Source organism: Apteryx mantelli, chromosome 1 (genome assembly GCF_036417845.1).
Source record: "Apteryx mantelli isolate bAptMan1 chromosome 1, bAptMan1.hap1, whole genome shotgun sequence".
NCBI lineage: Eukaryota > Metazoa > Chordata > Aves > Apterygiformes > Apterygidae > Apteryx > Apteryx mantelli.
This window is the reverse complement of record NC_089978.1, coordinates 142,819,506-142,842,190: the sequence shown is the minus strand read 5'-3', so window position 1 is coordinate 142,842,190 and position 22,685 is coordinate 142,819,506. Positions and strand designations below refer to the sequence as shown.

Below are 22,685 nucleotides of genomic sequence, written 5' to 3'. Positions count from 1 at the left end.
AAAAAAGCAGTGTTTTGCCTGCATGAAAAATGGATAAATTTCAGTGAAAATTAGTAATAGAACCGGTAAGTTCCTTTGAGATAGTCAGACATCACTGCATTGGTATTTTCCAACCAGGTCTAATTAGTTGCCTCAGTTATGCTTATTCTCCACAGCTCCAGTCATGAGAAGCTGATTCAATTTGAGAGGACACTCACTATTGCCAGTTCTCCTGGAACTTGCAATACAATTGGAATATTTGGTGGTTGGGAGTTCCTTTTTAATCCCAGCTCTTGAGTCATATGATCTCATGAGCGCCTCACCATCTAATGCATTTTTAAAGTGTTTTGAGAATTTGTAGCTGCTGGGAAAAGCTTAAAAAATGCTTCCTTAAAATTAAAGTTGAAAATGTCATTTTTAATGCCCTCATGACAGAGCAATGACGTTCTGATTCAACACTCTTCTCAACTTCTGACCCACTATTACTGTCTGCCTAATCCTGCAGGCTTGTTTATAAAAGGGTCAATCTATCCCTTTGAAAATCAACTTTAGAGAAAACATTAATAAATTCCTACAGAAGTTTTCTTTGTTTTAAGAACAAAAAAGAAACAAAAACCCTCAAAAAATAATGAAGAATCAATAGTGACTTGTAGATCTTAAAAAGGAAGAAGAAAAAAGAATTATTTCTAATTTTTCTATTTGTCGTTTTTGTACAAATTTCAGCTACTGAAATACACCCTCCAGTTCTGTTCATGTGAGATCTCTTTAAGGGACTTATTAGGAAGAGTTACTGTGCATGTGTAGCTTTTATTTCATGAAGTTTTAATAACAGTATATTCTTGAGAGAAATACTTCATGTACAATAATGAAACTGAAATAAGAACTCTTTCTAGATTTCAGTTGGAACCTGCAGTCTTGACTTTATGGACCTGTAATCAAATTAATGATTTGTTGCAAGAGGAGAAAGGAAATAAGAATATAAACAAAACTAAGCAGAACATTTAAAAACAATATATAAAAAAAATTTTAAACAATTGGCTTAGTGCATGATGCCACATATACCTTGTTTTACACAATAATTTTTTTTAATGTAAATTGACCACTTGAAAAGATGCATTTATTATGGAATTGTTAAAACAGTTTGAACAATACCTTTTCAAATTTATATGTAAAAACTCAAAATTCTGTTCTTCATTGATAATATGCAATGAGCTAGAAGCTGGGAGTTTTACTTTTATAGTACCTAAAGTTATGTTATTACCAGACTGAAAGGCATTTAGAGACACAAATACTCAAGAAAACTCTAGTAGTTGTAATTTAAAGGTAAATTAAGAAACTAGTATGCAGTCTCCTTATGTACAGCTTCAAGTATCATCTCGTTCAAGAGCCTGAGGCATTAGCAAGCCTTCAGCATGAAATTTAGTGCTAGAGCATGCATTCCTGAGTTATTGTATATCATACATACTAAATATATGGCTTTTATAGACATATAAATCACAACATCAGAATTCTTGTATTTTCTAAAATAAAGAAAAGTTGATCCTAATCTCAACACAGTGGCTAAATTTACCTTAAGAAGAGAACCTGATCCTGTGCAAAGGTTATGCTTGCTGAATCATTAAAAGAAAATGCCTGTGCTTAGAATTTCAGGTAAACGTAGTGAATAATTACTCAACTTTCTATAAGTCTGGGTCGTCAGTAAAGAAACACGGTCAATGTCATGTGAGGGCTGGGCCAGACCATAGTGGCTACAGCTATATGAGTAAATGGAATGTGTTAGGGGCCGTTGCTGGCCGGGAGGGCAAGGTGCAGAGTGTGGTGTACCTTGCACCCACGTGGCAGAATGCTCCTTTTTTGGGCATCCTTTCTTTCATCTCCCTCTTCCCCAGCCAACATCAAACCACAAGATTGCTTTTTCCATACTGCTCCTTGGGAAGGGTCCCTGGCCCATGCTCTGTACCCAGCAGTTCTGGAGCGTTGTCCAGAGTTTTCATGAGCTAGTTTCTGTGAGCCAGCGCTCGGTCAGGGATCATCCTAACTGTATGACAGAGTGGGTGATCACAAGCCACGGCACCCTGGTTCTGCATCTTTTAGTAACGTGACTGGAAGCCGTGCTGAAGTGAGCCAGTTTGTTGCACATTTCAGACTTCACTGTAGTATTGATCACCTAAGATGAGGTTGATGCGTCTTTTTCTTCCTTCCACCCTATTCTGCATCTCTGTAATAATTCTTGTAGTTGTTTTGATCACAGTAAGAGAAATTAGACCTTAGGATCCCTTTGGCTTGGGCCATAAAAAGTAGAGATCCCACTTCAAGAAGTTCTGTGTAGGTAAGCCTTTGCCACCCCATTGCTTATTCATTCACAGATCTCTTGAATCACAGAACATGGTTTTGAAGCTGCTACACCCTGTTCCTTATTAATCTCCTTGCATTCTATAGTTCCTAATCTCTTCAGTAGTTTGTTTTCCTTTAAAATAGTTTTCAAAACACAAACAGTTCTTAACCTGAGGGAGGTTTGTTAAGGGGCAGCCATTCAGAGTTGACGGTAGCATTTTAGTGTGCAGCTGAGCTGGGTGATAAAGCAGGTGGACCATGTCATTTGGTTACAGACTTCCTCAACTGTCAGGGGGACGCAGCATAAAATACAAGGATTTGCTCTGTTCTTTTATACCGGTAAGTTTGTAGAAGGGTTGCAGATAACAGAACTGCTGGAAGGGGCCAAGTACTGAACTGTTACACTAGTGTGTAGCCTAGAGTGTTATTTGGCTTATTTTCTAAATCCTTTTGTGGTTTCCCAGTGGCAATTTGGGACTTTCCAAAACTATAATGGAAAAGTTATAAAAACTTTATGCCACCAGAATCACACTTTATAATGATTGGTGGGAAAACTCTCTAGCAGTTATTTTTAACTGCAGTTATATTAGCAGGAAGAGGTTGCAAGTATCAAGAATGGTAAACAGCTGTTAAAGAATCAACACTGAGTTTTATTTTTCAGTTAAAAATGAAACACCATTACTAGCAAAATTCTGGAATTGTTAAGGATTTGAATTTGTTGGGGGGAGGGGGGGAGAGGACACCAAAACCAATGTAAAAACCTTTTTGGAACGAAACATGGGAAATGGTAAATGCCTGGATAGTGTGTGCACACAGGAGTTTCCCCCACTTATTTCATTATGCTGGTAAATAACATCTTAATGCAACTATACCTATTTACAAACGTTACGATACTATTTTTCTCTTAAAACAACAGTGAAGGTTGGTTTGTCATCTTCTTCTCATACATTGGTATTTTCCATGATTTCCTCTTTGCATACTGCATAATAGGTTGACAGTTCAAAACACCTTCGTTAGTATGTCCATCCTTCTCATTGAATGACTGACTTGTCCAAGGCATGGCTAAAAGGAAGTAAATGTTAAAAATCCAAATGACAAAATATCATTTGCTGAAATTGTTTTCACAGAGTGCCATAATGTGAGAAAAGGGGACGCTGTATTACTGATTATTAACTTGAATAAAGCCTCTCTTAATGTATTTTAACACTTTTTCCATAGAAAAGTGTGTGGGGGGGATTGCTTTTTTTATGGAACAGCTTCTCTTGTACTAAAACCATGAAATCTTTCAAATACTTGAGTGAAAGTTTTCTGTTTTCTTTTAATGTTCAGTTTCAATGTGTGAGAAATCACTTAGGATGTCTGGGATATTCTGTTTTCAAGGTAATATCTTCTTCAGGCAGTGTTCTTAACCACAGGGGTTTTTAACCATAAAATGTTTGACTGTAGTTGTCTCAGTAAAAATGTTGCTGGATTAGTTTGTGGCATTATTTCAGTCATGAAGAAATAAATTCAGCCTGGCTCGTAAAGTGGTGAACCGAAAGTTACTCTGCTCATTTTATACTCAATTTATGATAATGTAACATTTCTTATTTTTGACACCACTTACACACAGTTTATTTTACTTTTCAAAAGATGTTTTCTACAAAAGCACAATGCAGAAAGAAGCATAAAAATTATGTGAAGACCAGCAACTGTCAGCTGGTCTGTGATTGCCACATATGAAGCAAATGTGATAGGTTTTCTGCTCTTCCTACGCAACACAGGAAGACACTGATAGCTGAGTATACAGAGCTTGTGAGAGAGGATAGAAGGAAGCTTGGTGTTTGATCATCCTTAAAACAAGACCTGGTCCTCAGTATGAAGTCCCCAGTAAAGCTGAACATTTCAACCATTACCTTTTCTGAGTGTTCCAATGAAAGTTGCTGAGATTTATCTGTGACTTAAAACTGAATAAATGAAAATAAAAGTAAATGAAGAAATGAAAGGTCTTTACAGGGAAGTACTTAAACCAGGATTGATATTTTGTACTGAATTATAAAATAAAAAGGAAGTCAATGAAATTATTTTGAAAAGTGAAGGAAAGTGCACTTGCTCTGCTTTGCTTTGTGGTTGAAATGGCAAGCCAGCTCTTGTGTTTTGGATGAAGACTACTCTGCAACTTGGAGGTAGAAAAAGCTGCAGTGACTGGGAAGAAAGTATGACTGTTTTGCTGAGACACACATTCAATGTCTAAAGGTTGTTTCCTCCCATCTTAAGACTTGATTGCACCTGCATTAACCTCTTCTGAAACTGTCCCAGTAGGCTGTACTTATTGCCCTGCAGTAATTTGAGACTGCATCTGTTAGTCCTGAAACAAAGCATTTATTGTAATTTTAAGTTTTCATTCTTTTCTTTCTAAAGGTCCATAATTCTGTTGTTTTATTTGTTTCTTGGAAAATGTAACGTTTCATATAAAATGGAGAATAAAATTGGCATTGCTCAGTGAGAAATATTATTTCTTGCAGTATTAAGAGAGGGAATTCTGTGGCTCACTACAGGCTTCTGAAGGCTTCCCTGACTGCTCTGATTTAAAACACAAACAGCAAACACCTTTATACTGTCTCCAGGCTTTAGTAGTCTGTCAGGTCCTGCGGTCTGCCATTTACCATTTCTATAGAAATCCTAAAAAGGCATTTTACAGTCCTTCCCTGAAACACTTGCTTTGTTTTACTATGTTCTAACCTCGAGAAACATTTAATTATCATCAAGGATAGTTTTATATTTATTATGTCACACAGTGTGCATCTTTCACACACACAGTAGAAAATTAATGGTTTGTCTTTTGACCCATCACTAAAATCTTGGGAGCCCTGTGTACAATGGACTGTGGAAACAGAGAATAGCAAAAGTCATTAATAATGACTGTGTGCTGTTTTCAATTTTCAAGCCTACTAGAAGCTTTCTCCCCCTCCCCCCCCCCTTTTGGCTGTGGAGTTTGGGATATAAATATACTCAATAGCTTACTCTCTACAGTTCCTTAATACATTTTAACACTGCTAAAGTCAATTCATAATTGCAATAGGAAATTTCAGGGGTGTGTCATTCTGGGAAACTGCTACTGCTTGGGTGGTTTTGGTACTTTGCTTTCAGTCTTAAGTCTGTCAGTACACCCCAAGCATTGCAGTCTCAATATGGCCTGCTGTTGTGTCTAGCTGCAGAAGTTACCACAAAATGCAGCAATCACCAGCACAAATCATTATGTGCTCTGAAATCATCCTAGATCTTTCCCATTCATTTTTATCATTTGAGTTAGTGTGTGTCTGTACTTTTGCCACAGATTGACTTGCACGTTTGAGTTTTGATTTTTTTAAACCCTTACTAAGTTATGGTTCAAACTGAAGGAAAAGGAAAATGCTAAGTAACACTGGATACAACAGAAGGCATTATTAGACCACAGAACATCTGGTTGGCATTTATTTTTGCTTAATGAACTCAGAAGCATCCAAGGAAGAGGTGCAATCCCTGATTTGGGGAGTGGAAGTAATTTCAGAATACAGTAGTAATGTAAGAGAGTGGTGACATATGTGGCATCAGTGAGGGTGTGTGTTCATCAAAAGAGAGTGCAGATGTTACGATTTTGAATTGCTTTTCTTCCTTTTCCTCTCCTGCTCACTCTAAATTGTAAGGAGTGGGCAATTTTGTCTGTTTTCAGGGGATTTTTCAGCTGAACTGGGTTTGAATGAGCAATTGGAATACTGAGAGAAGGTAGCATAAAAGCAGGTGTGCAGGCTGTTGTGGGGGAAAAGAAATAAGTACCAAAGTTGGCATCAGTAATAGAATGAAGAGTGTTATCAAGGGTCACATGACTGCTGTACTGATTTGTGGATGGAATGGTGTTTGTGATTATGTATAGAAAGCTAACAAGGAAGTCCTCAGCAGAAACACTCTTTGTGATAGTATGGTCTTTTATCAATGTCAGAACAATTATCAAAATGGGGATAATTTCTATGGAATCTTCTTCCAGAAGAAAATCCATTTCAACATAATATAAAATGTAAAACTTAATTAAAATGAGTTTTTTGGGGTTCTTTTTTGAGATAGATAAGATGCTTTATTAAGTTTGACATGGAAGACAAGATACTGTAGTCACCAAAACAGTGGCAACTTGCCCAGAATGATGTGGAACTTCCTATTGCAACAATGATTATAATGTTTATCAAATACTTTAGACTGAAATGAAACATATGACTTGTTCAACCTTTATCTCTGCATTTTTACAGAACTTTGAAGTAATTTGAGGTCTTCGGTTTTCACTCTGCTTTGAAACAAAATAGAATTTTGAAATTTTGATAATCTCTTAGGAGTTATGTCCTCAGCCCAGCTTTAATCACATAGCTAGTTCTTGCATATAATTACCTTTTAATTTTTTAGTGAAAGGAGAACTTAAGAGAACCTCTTTTATAACAGTGAAATGAAAACCAACAAAGACTGTCTGTTTACTGGCTTCAGTGGACTGAGAAAAAGATACTGAGTTGTCTAGAAGTAGAAAAACATATACTCTGTTGTTGATGCAAATTTGTACAAATTCAACTGATGTAAATCGCAGGGGTTTAATACTGGATGGTGTTTAGTGCCATTATTTTCTGTTACTCCTGCTGCCAGGATAGGGAGGGGCCAGACTAGGATATATTTGGTATTTTGGGCAAAGTCTGTCTGTGTTGAATCTTACTTTATCCATGTTAAGTGGCAACTCTGTTCCAAAAAAGTTGCCCTCCTGGTAGCAGCATCTCTTTATTACTGAAAATTGTTTTCTTTTTCTTCATCTTTTAGATAGGTGAATCATGAAAGCTCAGTTATTTAAAAACAAACCATCCAACTGTTTTACCCTCTTTTGCAAGGAACCTATTCTGAATTCTTGAGTGTTTACAATATCATCTCACAGCTGGAAACTCTCCTGTGTTTTGTGTTGGAAAGACTACCGGAGAAAAATTACTTAGCTATTGAGATGGCTTGCTATCCTCTTCCAGTAGCTGGACACTCCTTAGCTTCTGCTTGCTTTGGCATAGTCCTGGTTGTGTATTAAGTACCTTCTCATTCTCTTCTCTCCCCTTTCAGTAATGCCAAAACCTTTACCTTCTAAAACAGTCCTTTTCAGAGAGTTTTAGGACATTGTGATGGAATCCCACTTTTAGATTTTTAGATTATTCATGGAAAGAGACAAGGGTCACCTCTTTTGGAAGAGTAGAAACGACCTTTATGTCTGTCCCGGCAATAATGCTGAAAGATGGAGAATACATTGAAAGTGGTGTAACAGGAACAAGTTTTGTTGCCATGATTTCTGAATTTAGAATGTTAAAACAGTTGGCTGATTCTGTAATACAGGCTTACCTAAATGAAGTAGGGGAAGAGTATTCTGGGGACACTCTCTTTACTGAAATAGGCATAAAGGTATCGCCTAGCTCTCAAAGCCATTCGCACTGGTGCAAGGAGCTCTTAGGACCAGCTAAGCAAGTCTGCTGTGATGTCCTGCAGAAAGGAGCCTTTGTCCACAAGTATTTCTGTAGATCTGCAGGATGTGGTGAATTCCAATAATAGACTTGATTGCCACAAGCCACAGCTGCCTCTGTTTTAAGCCAAAGTACCTGTATTCTGCAGTGGACCTAGGAGTCCCCTTGCACTAAGGGATAAAAGCATTCTCTTTTCCTTTGAAGTAGAATCCTCTGTGTATCTTCTGTCACTTCTGCTGGGAAAAAAAAAAGAGACAAAATAATTCTTTTCAGTACCATCATAGCTCCAGAGAAGCTAATTTATGAGCCGAATTAGTTGATCTGTTGCTCCTCTTATGGAGCCTTTCTGTTACTCTAGTCTGAATGCTGGAGTCTTCCAGATTTCAAATTTCTGTCCGTGTATTTTGTTGAGCAGGACTTAGAGGAAAACTGACTCCTGTTGGTCAGCCTGTTTGGTGGCAGTGCCTGAAGGTTATATTTCTCCTTATGTAGTCCTCATGTGGTATATTCAGAAGCAATAAGACTTGAAATATATTTAATGGGGACCAAAGTCTGATAATGGATCTCAAAGGTGCATTTCAGTGGATTACTTTTCTTTGGTGTGACTCAGTGTAGTATGATTCACTGTCTGGGAAAATCATGCAGAGACTCAAAGGGTCATAAGAACCATTTGCTTGTCCATAGCAGAACTGGTTAGAGTATTTGTGGATGAGATATGCCTCATTCATTTGTGGAGACTTCCAGTATTGGAGACTGCTCCAGGAGTCTTTGAGACTCATGTTTCAGTACTTGACTACCATTACTGTTAAAGATATTTTCTGAACGTGTAATATGAATATTCTGTCCTTTAAGCCCATTACTTCCCTATGCACCTGGATGTAGATAATAGAATATTCCTTTTTTTGTGAAGATTTTTTTTTTAAAGATTACAGTGTTTGCCAGGAAGCTTGCTACCTTAGGCTAGACATGTTGCTCGTGCTCTCACTCTTTTTTTCAGGTATCATGATTTTTTAGACCTTTTATCATTTTTCCTTTGTTTTCTTCCCAGCCAGCCCACATATTTCTTCAATATATTGGGTTGTGCAAAGTTCTTGCCTTTTACTCAAGGAAAGCTGTGGGTCTTCTTGTTTTGGACAGGTGAGAAATCCTTTTTATTTACTCTCATGTGTTGGTTGCCTGGCAAATAGGTTTTTGTGCAACAGTTATCTGTTATAGTTCAATATTTAACTTTATGAGCTCACTCTCGTTTTGTGTTCCTGGGAGACTTCACTTTTTAGTGCAAGATATTTTTTATGACTAGTCTGGCATCTGAAATACAAATTGTGTCAAGATCTCTCTGCCAGGAAAGGTCAGTGAATACACAGGGTTGTGCCACCAATGGGCAAGAATAATATTTTTTCTAGAACCGATTTTGTTTATTATATATTCTGATAAAATTGTTTCTGATAACTTTTTCCGGCCTTATAACCAAGTAAAATTCATAATAAGGTAGAAAGAATCCTGTTTTGAACTAGTGTGAGGAACAGAATGGGCTTATGCTTCTTTTCGTGGTCTTAGCCCTTCCGTTTTCTTCAGTGTGAGATGGAGATGTCTTAGGCTCACACAGTCATTCAGGTTGGAAGGTGTCTCAGGAGTTCTCTGGTCCAACCTTCTGCTCAAAGCTGAATTCAGACCAGGTTGCTCAGGACTTTATCCAACCAAGTCTTGAAAGCCTCCAAGGTGGAAATGCCCTCGTTCTACTGTCTGTGCTGCTGTTTACATAGCTCAGAATGCTGTAAGGCTTCATCACTGCTGGGGCATGCTGGCTTATCTTTTGCTTATTATCCACCAGGATCCTTGGGTCCTCTTCAGCAGAGCTCCTATACAGCCACTTAGTCCACAGCTGGTATCTTTTGTAAGGGGTTAGTTCATCCCAGACACAGGTCTTTGTCATCACTGAATTTCATGAGGTTCCTGTTGGCCCATTCTTCTAGACTGTCTAGGTCCCTCTGAATAACGGGTCACTGATAAAGATAGTAAGCAGGATAGGATCTAGGTTAGTTCCCTTGAGAAACTCTGCTTGTAACCAACTCTTCAGGTAGAGTACAGAGCCACAACCCTTTGCCTGATGGTCTTGATCCCCTAATTCTCTTTGGATGTTCTGAAACTTAGCAAAATCATCAGTTTGGACAGAAAATACCTGAATGAATTCTTTGCTGTCTCAAAACAGAAGTTTCATACATTTCCCCTGTGAAGTCTGTTAGGCTATGCATCAGGCCACACTATAGGGGGCAGAAAATGTTGAGTCTCCTTAGAAAATATGTGCAAAGCTTAACTGAAGCTTAATGAAAGCTTAAATTGTTTAATGTAGGATGGATGTTAATATCTTGAAGATTCAACTCTTGAGAAGTATGTTTAGAGACAATTTTAGGAATTGAGGGCAGTAAGCAAAAAAGGAAAATATGGTCAAGAGGTTTGTTTTCTGTGACCTTAATATGCCCTTTAGGTTTTTTGTGGTCATGCCATCCCAGCTGTCTGTTATTCTTTCCCTTTTCCCTTCCTTTCCCTCCCCAACTTTTATATCCATTAGCCAGTTTCAATCCAATCTGACAGAGAAACAGAGATTTCAGAAATATTATTATATTTATACTTTTGCATTATGAGAATCAGTGACTAGATAAATAAGAAACCCAAAGTGGTGCTCCTAGGAAGGGAAGTTGGGTAGTAGCAGCTTAATCCCTGGTCTGCTGCAAGTCAAGGCTGACATTTGGCGACTGATCTGCACACCTGTAGCTCTGAACTGTGCTGCTGCTGCTGCTTCCGTGTTTCTACCCATTTAGCTCAGTGAGAGAGCTAGGAGCATTTCAGAGAATGAGGTGAAGGAGCCAAGTCCATAAAAATTGGAAGTTGTTAGTCCTGTTGCTTACTGAAACGTTTCTTCTTCTAAGTTCTGTAATGCGAATTGAAATTTAATACTCTGGAGCTAATTGCTGTTTGAGAGACAACTTTTCTCTGGTAGGAAACTGGTGATTTGTAAAGAATGTAGTAACTGGAGTTTTTCCATATAAATGGTTCTTGTTTGTTCCTGCTTTTTGACTTGTTTCTGATTTTTTATTATTATTATTTATTTATTTTTAAAGCAGAAATTTGTCTTGCTGTTTGTCAACCTGCTTGTCAGTAACCTGTGAAAAGAAGAGTGACGGTGTTAGCTTGGATTAGGCAAACTATCAGTAGTCCACTTCTGTCTGTGAGAAAACATTTCCTTTTGTTGATCTATAGTTACAGCAAATGAAACTGCTTTGAAATAGGAATATTTCCATGGCTAAAATGATTGCATTTCTCATTCTGCCTCCTGAATTGATTGGGCACTGAGAATTAGTTGCATTCTGGTGGAAGAACAAATTATGTTGAATCTGTCATTATCTGAAGACATAAATGTTCTTTAGCATAGCGCTACTCTTTTAAGTTGACTAGATAATGCCTTCTGAGGACTCAAATGTTAGTTATTCTTTGAGGAGAGTATCTTTGTTCAAGGCTTTTTTTGTTGTGTAGTCTCCTGACCTGAGATGCTAGTTGTGTTTTATTAGATGCACACAGAAGACTTCTTGTTCTGCAACAAGCACTGTCATGCTTAGAGAATTTGCATTCTTACTCCTGAGTTTGGCTCCATTACTCTTAGATAGAAAGATTTAAGAAATAGTCTGTGCTTAATTTATACTTTCTCTGGGCTCTGCTGTGAACTTCATAAGAAAATGCTGGGATAACCAGAGGTGATTTTGTTCAGGCAGATATCCATAGCTATGCTAGTGACCTTATCTGTATATTGGCCAATAAATTTGATTGTTGGAGGGTAACAAAGTCTTTAGAATTGGTCTGTTTTTTTCATTGGTTACCAAGAGAAAAAGCATAGCTTCCTCTTCAGAACTGACATGTCCTAAATCATCCAAATAAAACACAACACACCCTTTCTTGGGCAGTGAGAGCAGTGGGTGGATATGGTCCGGTTTGGTCAGTTTCATAAGCTTGTGTTTAATTTTGTGTAGCATCCTTGGACAGGGTCTGAAATCGTTCCATTTAGTGTCTCTTTTAAGTTGAAATATATTATTAAATTCCAGGTATGGAGAAAGAGAAATTGTATTGGGGGAGGGCGGGGGGAAACATACCAGTCCCTTTTTCAGTGGGGAAGGCATTTGCTTTAAGTGTAGTATGTTTAAACTTCTTACTGTCGTGATACAGCTCTTCATTATATTTCATAGGAAAGTATGAAAAACAAATGGAACAGTAGTATAAAGCTGTGTTTTAAAAAATATCTTTCTTAATTGACAGAGACACTTGCCTTTGAATGCTGTTTTTTTTCTGCTTTTCAAAAACAATTTCAGAAATTCTGATACAGTAGCAGTAGGCAAGATTTTAGGTACTGACTTGACAGATGCACTAGAGATTACTAGCACAGAGCTGTATGTTTTTAAGTTTATTTTTTTAAAGTAACTTATTTTAATTAACTTACATGTGGTCAAGATTTTAGCCTGCAATCTACATGTAGGCTGCAATCGTTTGATGTTTCAGTGTAGTTCAGAATAAAGCATTGTAGTTTTTCATAATAAAATAAGCTAGTGTTTTTACAGTCCAGTGCAATTCCTTGTTATTGGTCAGCTATGTTGTCAATAATGTAAATGGAGAATAGGTTCAGTAGTCTTTTTGAATGCAGGCCAATAGAAGTAATTACGTTTACAAGAAAGAGACCACATCTCTCCTCTTCCTCAGTTTCTGCCTATATTTTCTTTCAAAATCTAGACAGATTACAGCCAGTCTCATATCAGTCACTACATGTTTTCTTTCCAGGATATTTTTCCATTTAAAGGTGAGATTTGAGGCTCTGCATAATATTGACTCCTCTCCCAAGCACTGCAGAACATTCCTGCAGAGGATGCACAGCCTTACTCTGTGCTGTGTGTTTCTCGGACATTTCTCTTCAAAGGAGGAACTTTAAGGCCAATACTTGGAAAAATTCACAAAACCTCCAATAAACCTGTATAAGGGGGTGAGGCCTAGGACCATGGTTCCTTGATATTTACAAAATCTGCTTATGTGAGAGTTTAGAATAACTGTGCTTTCTTCAGGTTAATGGCAGTGAGAAGGCTTGAGAGACTCTTGACATGTAAGTGGGACAGCTATAGTGGTTCCTTCCTTTCACTGCCGAAGGAACTCCAGCAGCAGAAGTGTTTCAGCTACGTGCAGAGGAATTACTGAATTGGCTCACTGCAGCCCGGAGTATTGCAATACACTGACCTGAATTTTAGGTTATCGTGAAATGCAGTTTTGGTGGATCAGCAGGCAGTTCTTGAACAGTTGGGCTGGTCCTTTGTTGAGCTGAGAACCTCCAAATCAGGGGCAGAGTAAATCACTTGAATACTGGAACTACTCTAGCAACGGTTGCTCATGAATCTGAGGTCTCAGAGTTCACTTCATGGGTATCTCTGAGGAGTATATAGAGTTGTCCTGCATACACAGCAAGACACTGTATTTTACTGTGCAATAAGTCACAGGTAATGTACTAAAGCTGAGGTACTGGTAACAAAAGCTTGACCTAACTTGGTCGAATTAATGTACAGTTTAATTATATGCTGTTGAAGAGAGTCCCAGTGGGTGTGTAAGACAGCAGTAGTTAGCAACTTGTTTATTACATTAAATTATCATTAAGGTTGTGGATTGCTGCTTCTGTTCCCACTTACTTTGAAGGAATCTCATTATATTCCCACAGTAACTTTTTGAAGCATGTGTGAGTTTTAATTAAAATTTTACTTGCCCCACATACTTACTCTGCTAACTGAATGTTTCATTTGAATCGAACCAGAACAGATCACATGGTTTATTTCAGTTGACAGTGCTTAATCTAGATAAATTTGTACTGTTCAATGTTTCACTGATGGAAAATAAAGGTAACATTCTAGGTGGATCAGAGTTTGGCCACAGAGTAAAAATCAAAGAACCAGTGTCTTCCAAGCATGCAGAACAACTGGATTATTGAAAGGTTTGTTCAAGCTTTGAAGTATGACATCATACATGATGCATAACCTTTGGAAAACACACAAAAATGTTGTAGAAAGAATGTAGATTTTAAAACTTGTTTTATTAACTCTATTTGGTATATGTATTGTTATGCATGTTAGCACAGATGTGCTAATTAGCACTTAAGAGCATTGGTTTTTTGTTTTTTTTTAATGTAAGCCTTGCTTGTCTGTATGTCCATCTCTGCTACTGTTACTTTCTCATGTTACAGTTTGTGACTCTGCAATAAGAAGAAGGAATTCATAAGAGGGATGTACTCAGATTTGTCTCTGAATTCATTTTTTTATTGTTTGGTAATATGTTTTGGTTTTCAGATCTAAATCTCCTCATACCCACCTTTCTTCTTTTATCATGGCACTTGCATTTCAGAAAGTTGATCCATCCTGCAGTGTAAACTTTGATTCGTTGTTTTACATGATACATAAAATACATCTTTTCTTGGACAAAAAAGATGGAAGAGATAATCCCATCATCAAGCTACATGCTAAAGTGGCATTCTGTCTAAACTATCTTTCTTACCAACTTGTGTTTTGAAATTAAATTTTAAAGGAATAAAGAATTCAAGATTTTGAACAAGTATAGTTTGATGGCTTTAAGAATATAATCAGTTAATGCTAATGCTCTCAGGTCTTTAAAATAACATTACTTTCATTATCAAAAGGCATCCAATGCCTTTATGTTTTAAGAAGATATTACAAAGGTTGAAAAATCACAGATAATATGGAACAGGTTTTTATTTAAATATGTACCACACTTTCTAAAGATATAAATATGCATTGTGATGTAACGTACTACAGTGTGTCTTAAGCAAATAGATTGATTTCTTATGGAATATACATTTATTAAGATAACTATGCTACATATTTATTGTTAACTTCAGCTTGTTCTGGGGTGTTAGGAGTGTGTGTGTATATGTATGTACAAGTCCGTTAGCATTATATGCTGTTATCTCATACACACGTGTATGTATTAAGATTATCATTTGTGAGTTCATATGGGTATGTGCATATATAAAATTAAAAATGACAGACTTCACCTTTGCTCGTTTTCCAATAACATACTGAAGACCTTATCAAAGGAAAAAATCAGTGATTGCTGTGTGGTATAGTTAAGGATTTGTATCTAGGTACATATAGGTAACACATCACTGTTGAAGGTTGCCTGCAGAACAAGATACAGAAGACACAGGCACCCTCAAACACCAACTAGCAGCTGTGTGTGTATGTGTGTATATTTTACAACCTTTTACTGGTATTTTTTTCACTCAGTAGTTGATTGTGGTTCTTCCAGAAAAAAGACATTATCTATCAGTAAGTATAGCTTTTCTGGCTCGTTGTGAGAAGCACATGACAGAACTTTAATAGAAAATACCTAATTCACACATACTAGAAGGAGGAATGTGAAATTAATGTCTGCTTGTATTAATATTTTGCGATTCTTACTGCTGAAAATACCAGCTTTACTCTGCAATTCATTTTAACAGATCTTTAATACTTTAACAAAACAAACATCTCTGTTAAATTTTTTTAGTATTTCTTGCACGAAACATCAGTATTGTTGAGATTTCTATTAAATTAAGCTTTTCTTTTTATTTAGGTTTGTCAGTTAGATGGCATTCCCTTGATCCTGGACAACTGCAGCATTGATGACAACAATCCTTGTATCCTTTACAAAAGAGTCCTAATCTATTGAATATTGAATATGACTCATTAGAAAAGGTGGGGGAGTTGAATATATGTATGTCAGCATTGCTTTCACTTGGTACCTAAGTCCAACTGGCCTCAGGAATTTCTAGCTTGTTTTTAAATACTTTGTTCAGAAGTGAGTGAGTCAGAAGTTACTTCTTTGTTCAGAAGTTAGTGAAGATGCTTTCATGAACTGGATGCTAAATGAGTTGAACTGTAGTTGTATTCTGTTTCCTAAGATAATACAAACTACTGTTTTACAAATCTCAATTCAGAGAGCTAACTGTGATTGAAATCTGAATTAAGACTATGTTTGGTCATTGTATTAGATCGTAGAGCTTTCACTTCAACTGGTATTTATTCAGCAGACTGAAATAAGTAGCCCATCAATTCTATACACTTACTAAATCAGACTGTGGAAAACTTATCCTAAACATAGAGACATGGCTGGCAACCTATAATGAAAATGTGTATGAGTGAGTGAATTGATGCAGGTTGTTGAAATATTGGAGAGATTTTAAAATAAATAATGTTTCATATTTTATACTTTTTCCTGGAGTTTAAGAGCAGTGGCTTTCTTAAGAAAGATTGTTGTTAAAAGAAAATAATTTTAAATTGCAGATAAATAGTTAAATAGTCTTTTTTTTAAAATCTTATCTCTTCCTGAACTGCATTGGGTGAATTATTACTTACTGTCAGCTGATCTTTAACTCCTTTTAAGGTTCTTAGAAGTACATCTGGAAATCAAATGCCATTCCCATCTAGAGTAATGTCAGCTTGCTTATACTGAACACACAAAACTGATATTTTTTTTTTATTAAATTGAAAATAAAAGCTCACTTTTTAACAAGTATCATAAAAATAAGACAGTTGTGAAAATGTTGCATGTTCTCACATTTGCATGCTGTAGTACATCATCTACATATGTGTAACATTAAAGAATGGATTAATTTAGGGACAAGTGGTAACAAGATCTTAAAAAGCTGGATGAAGGAGTATCAGGAGTGTTAAGTGTTCTCTGAGTTCCTCACTTTGTTACTTTACACGTAAGGTTTCTTCTTTCTTCACTGTACATATAGTTTGAATCCTAATGGCATGTTTCTTGACAGTGCACCAAGTAGCAGTGCACCAAGTAGCATGACCTGTTTCTGGTAAGGGGCACTGCCAGATGCGGTGGAAAGGGCAGGGGAAGTTTATCTTTCCCCAAGTGGAAGAGGGGCCCTGAGAAAACCTAGAATGGAGTTTTGCCCTGAGTTACTGTTCCTTTGCTGTAAAGTGCAGCTGTGCAACAACTTTTAGAATCTTTTTTAAGGAATAATCCTTCATTTTAGCAGTTAATAAAAGGGGATGAAGTTTGAGGCCTTCAAAGGGTAATTTACAATGCTGAAAGAAATGAAAATAAAATACCATGGGAGGCTTTACTGCTCTTTAGGCAATTGTGAAACTTCTTACACTTTTTGATACAAGCTGACATTTTATGGCTGAATTATAAACTTCTTACCAGAAGATAAAACATCACTTACTTGGTTTTAAAGACTTACTAAATATAATGAGACTTCTTAATATGAGCTTTCATCACTAATACATAGCTTACTTTTTCAGATAGCTGATACTGTAGCATTTGGGAAGTGTGTGGACTAGCCTGCTGTGACAAGCTGCGCTGTGTCAGCTTTTGGAGCACATTTTCTGGCTACTGTATTTATCATTTTGGCCTAGAGCTATTCCTAGCACTATCCTGCTGCATGAAATGAATACTCCTCTGTTTCCCTCCTGCCTCTAACATTCCTCATCTGTTGCGTTCTCAGCATGTCTCACCCTGGGAAGCAAGAAGAGGAGTTGAAGTTTGTATCAGTCTCTAGTTTTATCTGTTTGGTAGCACATTCTGCTGCTTCCAGGCACCACAACTTAACTCCTCAGTAGCATGTAGGTGCCCAACTCCATTGCGTAAGATTTCTGTGAAGAGATTTGATTGTTTCCTTCCTCCTTCTGTGCACCCAGTTTCAGTGTGGAACAAGTCTGTTTTGTGATGCTTTTAAAACAGAACAAAACTCTTACTGAGACTAGAAAGGCTACTTACTTAGAATTAAAACATCCTAAAATTGCCCACATTGTAACTTTGTGATTCATAGTGAACACATTTTGTCTGCTTTCTCTTTTCAAGAAGGATTAATTAATAGGAAGTGTGTAGGCAGCTCTTGAGATAGATGTTGAGAGGTAGTTGCTGAAATTCAACTAGGATCATGCAGTGGTACTGAGGTTTGCCAGGATGATGTAGAATGCTGCAAGGGAAAGCTTGGTGTAACCCTTCACCAAGGATTCCTTCAGGAAGTCATGTCCAGAAATTTCTCTTTTCGTTCTGATTTCTAGTGCCTGTTTTTGCAGATTAGGGCTGTGTTTCTCAGATTTCTCGTTGGAGAAAGCTGACTGGAAGAGTTCCAACCATATTCCTTTTATATAAGAACTTCTTAGATTTCCTACTAGACACTTGGTAGATGCACATTTTCATTTGGGGTTTATCTATTTTGGAGACATCCGTAAGAGCCCTATAGTTAGGATTTCATTGTGCTTTCTGCTTAAAAGAGAGTTAATATAGCTATTTTCCAAATTTCAGTAGCTGAGTTCTGCCTCCAACTTCCACATACAAAATTTTCCAAAGGAAAATATAATTGTTGTGGTAAGTGATATAACTTTTTCTGGGGGGAATAAAATTAAAAATTATTTTTCCCTGAAGTATGCAATTCATTAGAAGCCGGACTGTCATGTTAGATATTAAAAATTCTTTATTACCTTCTAGAGAGGAGAGGTCTTTTGATAAATTTTATGGATAACATATGGAAACATATTGAAAGAGGAGACAGGTCTGCTCTTAGATTTTCTAAATAAATTCCTCTTTGTAAACTTGTCATTACCTTAAAATTGCATCCTTTGAGAGCTTGAACAGTTTTGTAATGTGCATAGAGATATCAGGAGGTTCATCTCTTATAAGCTTGCGAGCTGAAATTCAACTGAAATGTTTGCATTACTTTAGCTTCTTGAGTTTGAATTCATCTTTTGGTGTCCAGTTTGGGAGAACTGTTGTGTTGTGTAATTACATCTTGAACAGACTTGTATCTTTAAAAGTTATACTAACTGATAGTAGTTTTTCCATCAGGAATGTTCACAGGTTAAAAAAAACAAATGAAAAACCTCATTAGTAGCAGTCATGAAGTTGACTGTGGATAGTTATAATACAAACTTTCCGTACCTCTTGCAAAGATTCTTTGAATCTATATATTAAATTTTCAACTAATAAAAGTTTGCATGGTTCCAAGTAAATTTAATGCAGTAATGCTGATAGATAACATTTTCAACTGTTACCTGTCAGGCTTTTAACACAGGGGAAAAGGTAAATGGAGAGGGACTGGGGAGATATGGTTCATTATAGGTCTTGTGGTCTGAAGAGTTAAACTTCAAAGAAGGGTTGAATGCCACTTTAATTTTTTCGATACCCTGTAAATGTTCCATCTTGGATTCACTGCATCCTAATCATAACTGTGGCTGGGAATCCAAAAGAAGAAGAAAAGAAAAAGATGTTTCAAAATGCAAGTGAACTTGTTTACCTTTAGATTAAGGAGAGGTAGTATGAAAGCCTACTTTTCCATTCTTTCATGAAGTAGCTTTTTGTTTTTGAAAACTCAGTCTGTTATTCTACTTGTGAAGAGTCAGGAGCATTGTGCTTTATTCATGTTACCTGTGTTTAAAAACTAAATAAATAAAACCTGACACTGAACAGCAGAGTGGGTTGGAGATACCCGTGTGGGAAATACCAGTAGAAATTTACTTCAGATTCTACTTTTCAGGATATTTGGTTAGGAAGGGGGTCCTACAAGAAAATGTCTTTTATTCTGCTCCCTGAGACACCATCTTCCTCATTTCTGACAGGCTATAGTATCTGACAAGAGCCTTTCTTTTCATACATGTCTTTTACCTCTTCCTAAGCTCTTACCACTCCTTCCAGCATCATTTCTGACTTTTCAGTTACCACTTGCTTAAGGCGAATGTAAGGAGGGAGGCCAGCCCATAAGGCCACTCTGATCAAAAAACTGCTGACCCTAATCGTACAAAAAAGGTGCTTATGCAAGACTGTATGTAAACAGGCATGTTTATTATTGAAGAGTTTTCAATTTGCCTTAACTAATTTTGGCATTCTTTGTAAGTTGCTGAGTTTTTGGGGGGGGGGGGGGGGTTGTTGTGTTTTTTTGCTCTTTCCTAACCTTTAGGCTAATGAGCAGCCCACAAAGATCTGCTCCTTTTTTTTCTTTTCCTCCTCCCTCCTCCCTCCTCCCTCCTCCCTCCTCCCTCCTCCCTCCTCCCTCCTCCCTCCTCCCTCCTCCCTCCTCCCTCCTCCCTCCTCCCTCCTCCCTCCTCCCTCCTCCCTCCTCCCTCCTCCCTCCTCCCTCCTCCCTCCTCCCTCCTCCCTCCTCCCTCCTCCCTCCTCCCTCCTCCCTCCTCTGCTAATGTTGGCAGCATTAGCAAAAGGGAAGCCTATAGTTGTTGTGGATCTGTGCACATAGAATCTTTAGTGAGAATAATGGATAAAAGCATAGAAAATATAAGTTAATTTTCAGATACTCCTTCCCTAGACTTCTTCCATTATATTCAGTCTGAAAGTCATCTAAGAGGTAGATTGAAAATACTTTTGACTTCATGGCAGCAGCAAGTATAATTGTGGTTCATGAAACTCCTGGCTAAAGCTAGAAGAAATCAAGTTGCTATGGTCAACAACAATGGCAGCTTGTTTTTGTGAGATGCCAGGAAAGACTTTTGGGGTAACTGACAGACATTTTATTTCTAAGTTACAGAGTGCAACCTAAAAGAGGCCACATACTGTGAAAAAGCCTCACAGCTGAATAGAAGCCAGTAGAAAGCAAAAATAGGAGTATGATTTCACCTTTTAGAGTAAACCATCACACTGAGCTATTGAGTTGAGCTATTTCACGTTAAATGTGGCACTAGCTCTTTTGTATGTTAGCAAGGAAAGACAGAATAATGTTATATCAGTAATGAATGCCTTTCTTTGGAAAGCTCGCTTTAGGCACTACCAGTGCATTTAGCAGTTTTAGGTGAATCATTTGATTTTTGTAGTTTCATAAGCATGCATGAAATAATATTGTTTCAATGGATATGATCAGTGCAAAGGACTTAGATTGATGAAAACAGTAGTGACCTCTCCATGCACAGTCAAGATGCCCACTTGGAAGAAATTGGCCTTTTCCTCATCCCATCGAGGTTTGCCTTGCTCTGTGAGCAAGTCTTGAAGTCTGCCTGGGCTAAATAGAAGTGTATTAATTGGTAGAGTGCTACAGTTTTGCATTATCAGAGGTTTTGTTGCTTTTACCCTTATTCTCAGACACAGAGCGCTATTAGAACCTTATTTTCTCTAAACCAGTGCTGATTGGCCCTATGGCTTTAACAAAAAGGTAGATACTAAGTTTTTAGTGATACAGAAGTGTTTGGGGACCTACAGGCTGGCAGTGAAAGAATGGGACTTGCCAGCACACGTGAGGACCAAGAATTTATTTGCCTGTGCCTTTAGGCTCATAGCACCAAAGATGACAACACAAAATAGCAGCTGAGTTTTTTATGAAAAATAAAAATGGTCAAGTAAGAAGATATCACTGTGTGTTCATAGTAGTCCGAATCAATTCTTACATGCTGAGCATTTTTCTTTAAGAGCCTATAAAGTCTGGAAGCTTTCTGGTTTATGGTATTTACACAGAGAAGGAGCTATGCTAAAATTTGTGCATCTTACAATTATAGTCAGATGAACTGGTCAAGCTAAGTGCTAGAAGAGGCACAAACATGCTTATCCTTTGAGCAGTATTCTTTGAGCCTCTGACAGGGGCTTATTTCTTTCACCTTGTTCAGCAGACCAAATCCTATCTTGCTGCTGCAAGTTTTCTGTGAGTTCTATGTAGGTATAATTTGTTAGATAGTATTGGAGCCTATAGTATCTGTGTGGCTCACAAGGGAGTCCCTCAGTGTTGTATGATAAGGATTTCTTTAGCTGCAGTAGTGGGCCAGTTTCCTAAATGGTTCCCAAGAGGTTTCAACCCTCTTGTTATTTCTGAGAGCGAAAGGGGAAAAACACAGCTATTCCCAAATACTGCTTTTATTTTTATTTTTAGTTGGGAAGGTCTTCGGCCTCCCCATGTCTATTCTCACTGTATGTGAGGGAGTCTTTACACTCATGAAGGAAGTATTGCAAGTAGCTGGTCTTGATCTTACTGAAATATTAGTGGACTAAAGAGGACTTTCCAGTCTAAGCAGGATTTGTCTATAGGGTATTAAATAAGGTACCCAGAGTGGCATTATTGTAAAGCTCTGAAGAGTGAGGATCTAGGTGCATGGTCCCTGCTGAAGGGAATAGGAGGTATTCATGTGACCTAATCCCATTTTAAATCATTCTGGACTCTGTCTTCTGATCTGAATAGCTGGAATAATGCAACTTCCATGACTTAACCCATTGTTTGTCTTCTCTCTATGTTGAAACTCTTTGGAGTAGGACTCACCTAACAAGGTGACAGAAGAACCAAGAATAAAACTACCACATCAGCGTTAAGCATGGTATTTGGTAGATTTAAATTCTAACTCTAAGATTGCAGTTACGAAATGTTTATTTTGTTATGGGAAAATACCTACTTTAGAATGAGAACAAAAACTTAAGGTTTTCATATTAGATGTTCTCCATCTACTAGTGATATCAGTAACCCATGCTGTTACCTGACAATCTCGATGTCAAAAATGGTCCTCTTTCTTATGAAAAAGACTAAGACCACAGGAGCGGTTTGCAGCACTGAAACAGATTCTGTGGGAAATGAAAGTTTTCTCTCTCACACTCTCTCTCTCCCCCCCCCGCTTGTTGATTGGGGAGGAAAATTGAGAGTTAGAGTTCTGGCATTTAATTTCCAGCTGCAATTTATACATAGTATGACTTAATCAGGTTCTTTAGAGCACTGCGTACTTTAGCATACTTTTTCAGTAAATCAAATTGATGCTCTGCTATGAATTTTAATTAGCTCATAATTCCCAAACACAGTAGGTCCTTGGCTCCACTCTGGAGGAAATGTCTAAATCCTTAGAATTATTTTTTTAGAGATTTTTATGCCATAAT

At 37.4% G+C, this 22,685-nt stretch overlaps 1 protein-coding gene across 4 annotated transcripts in view; it reads left to right on the top strand.

The window, feature by feature from the left end:
• ATXN10 (ataxin 10) overlaps nt 1-22,685 on the top strand; it is a 106,662-nt gene that overhangs the window by 74,058 nt on the left and 9,919 nt on the right. For all 4 annotated transcript variants that reach the window (XM_067305074.1, XM_013947898.2, XM_067305093.1 and 1 more), the window contains one exon: nt 15,444-15,507. In XM_067305074.1, coding sequence (XP_067161175.1) covers nt 15,444-15,507 — 64 coding nt within the window. The remainder of the gene's footprint in view (nt 1-15,443; nt 15,508-22,685) is intronic.